Genomic DNA, 7,781 nt, shown 5'->3' with positions numbered 1-7,781 from the left:
GTGTCAAGTTTGACCCTGAAAAGAGCTTCGACCACATATCCACAGCATAAATAAGGTTGTCTATTTACACCTCTAACATTGCCCATCTCCAACCTTTCTTCAGCTCATCTGCAGCAGAAGCCCTCATCCATTGCCTTTGTTACCTCTAGACTTGACTATTCCAACGCAGTTCTGGCTATTCTTCCACATTCTACCCGAGGTAAACAAGAGGTGATCCAAAACTCAGCTTCCCGTGTCCTTACTGCACGAAGTCTCGTTCACTAATCACCCTGAGCTCGCTGACGTTTATTGGCACAGCTTAAGCATTGCCTCGATTTCAAAATCTTCATCCTTCTTTTCAAACCCTTCCCGATCTCTGTAATCTCCTCCAGCCCCACAACCCCCAGAGATATCTGCACCATTCTTATTCTGCTCTCTTGAGCATCCCTGATTATAATCGCTCAACAGTTGGTGGCCGTGCCTTCTTTGCCTAGGACTTAAACTCAAACTCCCTGTCGAAACCTATCCGCCTCTCTACCTCTTTCCTGCATTAAGACCCTCCTTAAAACCTACCTCTTTTACCAAACCTTTGGTCACATGCGCTAATTTCTACTTATTCAGCACAGTATCAAATATTTAACTTAGAATACTCTTGAGTAGCACCTTATTACGTTAAAGGCGCTATATATTTACAAGTAGTTGTTATTGTTATGCTTATCCAGGCTCCCTTTAAGTGCGTCTATACTATTCGCTTCAACCACTGCCTGTGGTAGTGAGTTCCGCATTCTCACCACTCTCCAGGTAAACAACTTTCTTCTGAATTCCCTATTTGATTTCTTGATGTCTATCTTATATTAATGGCATTAGTTATGTTCTTCGCCACAAGAGGGAAATGCTCTCTCTGCATCTACTCTATCAAATCCTTTCATAAATGGTATTACCTCTATTAGGTCACCCCTCAGCCTTCTACTTCACTGGAGAAGAGAGACCCAGCCTGTTCACCTTTTCCTGATTGGTATAACTTTGCCTTTCTGGTATCATCCATTTCAACCTTTCTTGCATCTTCATGAAATAGTGTAGTCAGGTCGAGAAATTAATCATGGAGAAACATGGGTAATGGGCAGAGCAAAGGGTGGAAGGACTGGGGAAGGGAAGGAGGAGAAACAGGGGAACCTGGCGAACACATTTAAAAAATGCCAATTAGGGTGACAGGTGTTGTTTCAGGAAAAGTAATAATGTTAACATAAGTGCCCCTTTTTTAAAAAAGGGACAAACAATAAGCAACAAATTATTAAACTTATCAAACTGTAATGTGTATGCGATGAAATCAGAGTGATTATGAAACGTCAGTTCAAGTAGCATGTGTGTAGAAAATATATTGTACAATCTAACACCAACATCTTTGGAGTTCACATAGATAGTATACTTTAGTACAGATTCAGAAATTCTCAGATGTGTACACCAGTAATAGGGAGAAACACAATTCATGCATCTCCCATTTAAATATTCCCCATACTTACCACAAACGTGAACACGGACACTCCGTGATTGCTTATTGTCAACTGTACAATGATATAATCCGATATGTTCCGAACTAGTGACCATAATTCTATGCAGATTTTCGTGATTTGTACTCATCATTGAATGGATCCTAGTATTGTCTTTATAAAATTCAACGTAATAATTATACCACAAATCGTATCTATACCGACAGTTGAGCATCAGAGTATCTCCGTCCAAAACCGAAGGCGGATCGACCTGTAAGGTCACGTCGCCATCTGATATCTTGAGCAAAGTGTCACAGTTATAATGCTTCATCCGCTTAATTCACACAAAGATCTATTTGTAAAGCCGCCCCCAAAAAATGGCAATTTAAGTTCAGATTTCCCACTTCCCCAGTGATCTGCCTTTGTTGAGCCGAGTAAATTTAACATTAATATGGATTTCCATGAATGGCGTTTCACGGTCCCTCCTCCTGCACCCAGCCCTAATTCCAACAGCAACCAGTCTAGGGAACGTAAAGAACACAAAGGAAGCGGGGGTCAGCTGATTACGAATTGTCTTATGGTTTATATTGGAGTTAATTCCTATTTCTCTGCCTGAGCAGCACTTTCCCACCATCTGACCCAGCTCTGCTGAAGTTGCATTTCAGAAACTATGGTGTGTTGGGAACAGCTGGCAAATGTGAACCCTTCCCCACTTTCTCTGGAGCTAACGGAGGACATAACACGGCGAGGAAGCAGAGTTTGTAATGAAGGCCGAAGGTAATGAGATCGGATTGTTCCATGTTGAACACTGAGGACAGTGTAACTCATCCAAGCCACAGGGGTACATTTCCGCGTGGGCCACCTGGGTATGAAGCAAAGCCGAAGCAGAGCACGCAATAGACAATCCGGTGCTTACGATCAATTATATTTTATACAACCCATCGTATGTTTATTTAATTAGTTTCAATGGATTCTATGAGGAGCATTCACCCACCACATCAGATTCTGGAAGTGTATGCTGCTCATTTTACATTCTGAGCCACCCAGCGGGTGCAGGATGACAGAGTTACGTTGTGACCATAAGGGCAAGAGTGCCGCAAATCTTCCTGGCCTCAGCTATGTGTCTGCCAGCTGTACTCTCCCATCCAGTAGCAACAAATGTGCCTATGATTGGAAGTGTTTGTGCTGGTTTGCATACGGCAGTCACAGACGCACATCAGTCGGCCTCAGAGAATTGTCGCTCTTCTCCGGTTCGCTGTGAAATGGGACTTTCAGGTGGTGGCCGAACACCACAAGTTAGAAGGGCTCCAGGACATTCGTTCGGCAGGCTGGAGTTTGGGGGGAGGAATTGAATTCAAATAAACATTCACCTTCTCCTCTCTCAAGGGTAGCCAAGGATCCTCAACAAAGAATTGGTTGGCAGATTACCGAGACGCAAGTTTCAACACCAGTGTTCTTCAACAGTCCTCTCTCTTGGGGCTTACCATGGCCAAAGTGTGAGAAAACTTGTGCGGGAGTCCTGAACACGCTGCAGACACATTGTGCATAGTATTTACAGCATAGACCCAGGCCATTCGGCCCAACACGTTCATGCAGGTGTTTAGTTCCACACAAACATCCTTCCAACAGGCACCATCTACCCCATCAACATATTTTTATATTCCTTTCTCCCTCATGTGTTTATCCACATTCCTCTCCAATACATCTATGATATTTTACTCAACTACTCCTTGTGGTATCGAGTTCCCCTCATGAGGCTTCATTGGGCACTCGACACCCTTACAGTTAACCCAGTGTGGAATGTTGCCACATGCACCCCAGATGCTTTTGTAAAGTTTACACATCTGAATGTTTGCTCAATAATTGGAAATATTTCCAATTTCAACAGAATTGTCCTGGCAAAAATGTTCTTCGAAAAGTTTCCATATTTCTGCAACTTGCCAACCAGAAAATTCACAGGAAAGCAAGAAAGGCAGTGACCAACCTGTTACAGTAATGTTTACTTCTGGTGAGACCCATTTCCTGTAGCTTCTTCTGAGTTCACAACGATATGATGCCTCATCTGTAATTTCCACTTTAGTTATGATGTACTGAGCTCGATAAGTTTGTTGTATGAACTTTTCATTTCGATACCACAGGAAGGATCCTGTCCCTTTCTGGTCAGGCACCAAACACTCGAGGGTAATGCTTTCACCCGACAACGCGGCTCTTGGTTTGACTTCCAAAGTTAAACTCAAATCAGAAGCTGATAATATAAAAGAAATATAAATAAGTACAAATTAGAATATGTTAAAGTACATGTACCAGATCCTGAAGAACATTTAATTTAAAGTGCATGTATCGCTATGATCCCATTAATGAACAACACAGCTATTATCCGAAAAGCCCCACTGACACTGTGGTGTTAGAAAGGCACACGTCCCTTCTTATGTTCAGCTGACACCCCTTCTGTTGCCTCTCAAACTTTCATCAAATAACTTTTACTTCGAGACCCGATTCTACAAATCAGTAACAAACTCAGCCCTACCTCCAGGAACGCCTGGTATTTCCCCATCAGGTATGGAGAGACTAAAGGAGCTGGGATTATTCTATTTAGAGCAGGGCTGGTTGAAGTGAGATTCCCCACAATGGTACCAGGGAAGAGGGACTTTAGTTTTGTGGACGTGCTGCACACTTCTGCTCAGTGATCATTTGGCAGTTTTATTCAAGTATTTAATATGTTTCATGTTTTGAATTACATTCAACTGTGAGGTCTCTTTAAATACGTGACTTTTCTGGACAAGAGCTGAGCTGACTACGTGTCAAAGTTGACCGAACGATGGCAGCCATTACCTGAGGTTTAACTCATCGGGCACTAACCAACAACTAACTAACAAAAGGTGTGGCTCACTGGGTAGCCCAAAGGCCTCTGAGACAGTATGTCACAGGTTCGAATCTCACTCCATGATTCGCAGTGACGATATTGTAGCAAAAGGTGCCTTTTGACACATTAAACCGCGGCACGGTATTTCCACTCACGTGAACGTTAAAGATCCCGCAAAAATAATTGGAAGAGCAATCCCTCTATCAGCAGGTCAAATGTTGACATGGTCATTATCATTTTTCTATCTGTCGGAACTTGTTCTGCCAGAATTGGCTTTCAGGTATCCAACATTAAAACAATGACTATATTTCAAACGTCTGTGAAATGCTTTCAGAAATGGTGAAAGACGTTATATAAATGCAGGTTTTTCTTTCCATCACTGTTATCTAAAGTTATAAATGTCAAAGATCACCTACCGATTGTGAATATTTTCAGAGTCGCACTCCTTTGCCATTTGTATCCAGACCACACTGCACACTGGTGAGAGCCTCCACTGCTACTGTCCACAAGCGTTTCATAAAACTCATTGCGAGCTCCATTTATATAGTTAGAATCGTTCCTCCAATAAAAGTAATTAATTCTACCTCTGTATACAGACTGCAGTTTTAATTTATCTCCTTCCTTTACGTCTCTATTGCTGGGATAAATAACCAGCACTTCCGGTCCAGATGCTGCATGGAGACAATAAAAGGAAGTAATGATTAGAAATATTGCATCATAGCACTATATGTAGTAAATACAGTGGGGTTTTTCTACACATTGTCCCAACCTGGCGTTAGATATCTGTTGTCTATCGGTTCAACTTTCTATTTAAGAGGTAAATTTAACATGGTGAAATCGGGTGGTAGTTGCTTCGAAATGGGATCAGTAGATTTACCATCCCGTTATGCCGACACTCTGCCCCCCGTCATTTTTAGAAGGACCAATGGTTGGTTGGGAGGACCGCCTCCCTGTATCGGGTGGGTGCGTTTAAACTTCAACAATTAACTCTTAAGTGTGTTTCCTTATTTACTCAAAATCTTTCACAATATTAAACAACTCTATTAAATCTCACTTTAACCTTCTATGTTCAAAGGTGAACAGCTGTAGTTTCTCCATGCAACTGAAATCCGGTCTCATTGGTACAAATTTAGTAAATTCACTGCAGTTTCCTGCGTTAAATTGCACCTGCAATGTATCTGCCCATTTCGCCAGTCTATTGTTATTCTCCAGAAGTCTGTTTCTATATTCCACATTGTTTATAACATTTCAGAGTTTAGTGTCCTCCGCAAAGTTTGAAATTATGTGTGCAAAGTGCAGGTGACATATAATTATCAGACAGAACAGGGATCCCAATACCGACCTGTGTCAGACACCACTGAATATTCCCTTCCAGTCAGTAAAATGACAATTAACCACTATTCTCAGTGTGTGTGTCCCAGCCAATTTATTATCTACACTGCCACTGCCCCTTAATCACACGTGCTTAAATTTGACCAATAATCTATTATGTGGTGCTTCATTCAGTGCCTTTTGAAAGTCAATATACACAACTTAAACCGCACAAATTCTCGGTTACTTCATCAGAGAACTGTCTATCTTTCCATCCATTTCTCTGCTAATCATCATTAATCGCTGCCAATCCTAATTGAAATGAGTTAGCAGTTACCCAGACCAATTTGTAGACCACATTATCTTTAATATATTGCAGTAGACATTAAACTTGGCGCTGTGGCTTAAAACTCCTGTTGGGATTGACCGACTAAGTAAAATCGATGAAAATGATAATCGAGCGTTTCCCTTATAGGTGGTGACTCCAGTGGGTCAGTTTTACGGTTGGGAGACCAGCTGGAAATTGCAGGATTGCTGCTGTCCTGTAAATCTAAATTGGAAGTGTTAATTGAACAAACTGAATTATCAATAATGAACATTATTTTCATCACACCTTGTGTGGTCCCCTGCTGAGCAATTTGCACTGCAAATGAGAAAAAAAACCGTATTATATTTTCAATATCTGTCACTATCTTCATGCTTGACCTGAGCAGTTGAATAGTGGAAACACCCAGCGGGTGAAATTTGACTTTGGCAGGGACACAAAACAGGCGGTATCACATTTTCTGCCAGTCTACATGTGCCGCCAATTACTCAGTTATTTGAAGTAAATGTAAAATATTAATACATCAAATTGTTCCAACTTAGCCTCTCACAAACAAAGAGCTTTTATTTGAAGATCCCAATGGTCTGAAGACTAAATGGAAAAGTTGCTGTCAGATTAAACACTGAAAAAGATTAAAATAATTTGTTGTTCTGAGTGTCACTGAGTATATCTGCTCTGTCAAGAACAAGGGGCCATTTATTTAAAATTATCATGAGACCATTTAGGGTAGAAATCAGGAAGCACGTTTTCACACAATGGGACATTACCTTAAACCTTCACTCCCTCCAACACCGGCGCACCGTGGCTGCAGTGTGTACCATCTACAAGATGCACTGCAGCAACTCGCCAAGACATCTTCGACAGAACCTCGCAAACCCGCGACCTCGACAACCTAGAATGACAAGAGCGGCAAGGGCATGGGAGTACCATCACCTCCAAGTAATCACTATCCTGACTTGGCAATATATCGCCATCCCTTCATTGTCACTGGGTCAGGATCCTGGAACTCCCTCCCGAAAAGCAATGTGGGACTGCCTTCACCACACAGACTGCAGCGGTTCAAGAAGGCAGTCCATCAAAACCTTCTCAACGACAATTAAGGATGGGCAATACATTCCAGCTTTGCAAGCGATTTCCCATGGACAAATGTAAAAACTGAGACTCTGCAACTCTGAAAAAAGGCTGTGTACCATAGGGTTTATTTGGAGCTTTCATGACAGAGGTGAATAAATTTTAGTTGATTAAGGATAACAAGCGATATTGAGCAAAGGCGGGTACATGGAGTTGAAGTACAGATCAACCATGACAGAAAAGGACTGATCTCAACGGCAGGGAAGGATCGAGGGCTGACTGGTTAGCTCCTGCTATTTTCCTATCATCAGTTTACTCATCATTAGCATCAACATCATCACAAGTATTGGCAGGGTTGCAACTATTGCTAGTGATGATAGTACATGACCAAGCAGCAGGCAGCAGAAACATTTGGTCACACCTCAGACCACAGGAATCACATTACTAAGGCACTGCATGTAGCTGCAAACATTGCAAAAATAATAGCCAACGGGTCAATGGTCAATGCAGATGTGTCTGTATTTAATTGTTCAACATGAGCAACCTGGGCCTTTAGTAGTCAATTTGGCCAATTCTTTCCACAAAAAGTGTTTTTTATCTGCTAGTCAACAAAATAAACATGGGGACCATTATAAGCTGAAGACTAAGCTGTAACTTGACATCTTTTCTGATCTCCCATATTAAGCTGTGAGACGAGCTGTGCCTGACATGACTCCACAACTAATGTCAAGTTATTAAAATAGAT

The 7,781-nt window shown here is 41.7% G+C and overlaps 1 protein-coding gene across 3 annotated transcripts in view; it reads right to left on the bottom strand.

Annotated features, from left to right (window-relative positions):
- Positions 1-1,344: 1,344 nt before the first annotated feature.
- LOC139229885 (zinc finger protein 436-like) overlaps positions 1,345-7,781 on the bottom strand; it is a 78,676-nt gene continuing 72,239 nt past the window's right edge. For 2 of the 3 annotated variants that reach the window (XR_011587846.1, XM_070861517.1), the window contains exons 3-4: positions 4,746-5,000; positions 1,345-3,711 (exon numbers count right to left, since the gene is read on the bottom strand). Coding sequence is in view for 1 of the 3 variants with exons in the window: in XM_070861517.1 (XP_070717618.1) it covers positions 3,323-3,711; positions 4,746-5,000 (644 nt within the window). In the remaining 2 variants the exon portion in view is untranslated. Of the gene's footprint in view, positions 3,712-4,745; positions 5,001-6,732; positions 6,843-7,781 lie in introns of those variants that run through there. The other variant, XR_011587847.1, reaches the window with a different exon arrangement.

The sequence above is a fragment of the Pristiophorus japonicus genome, chromosome 19 (genome assembly GCF_044704955.1).
Source record: "Pristiophorus japonicus isolate sPriJap1 chromosome 19, sPriJap1.hap1, whole genome shotgun sequence".
Taxonomy (NCBI): Eukaryota; Metazoa; Chordata; class Chondrichthyes; family Pristiophoridae; genus Pristiophorus; species Pristiophorus japonicus.
This window is presented reverse-complemented; position numbering and strand designations above follow the sequence as displayed.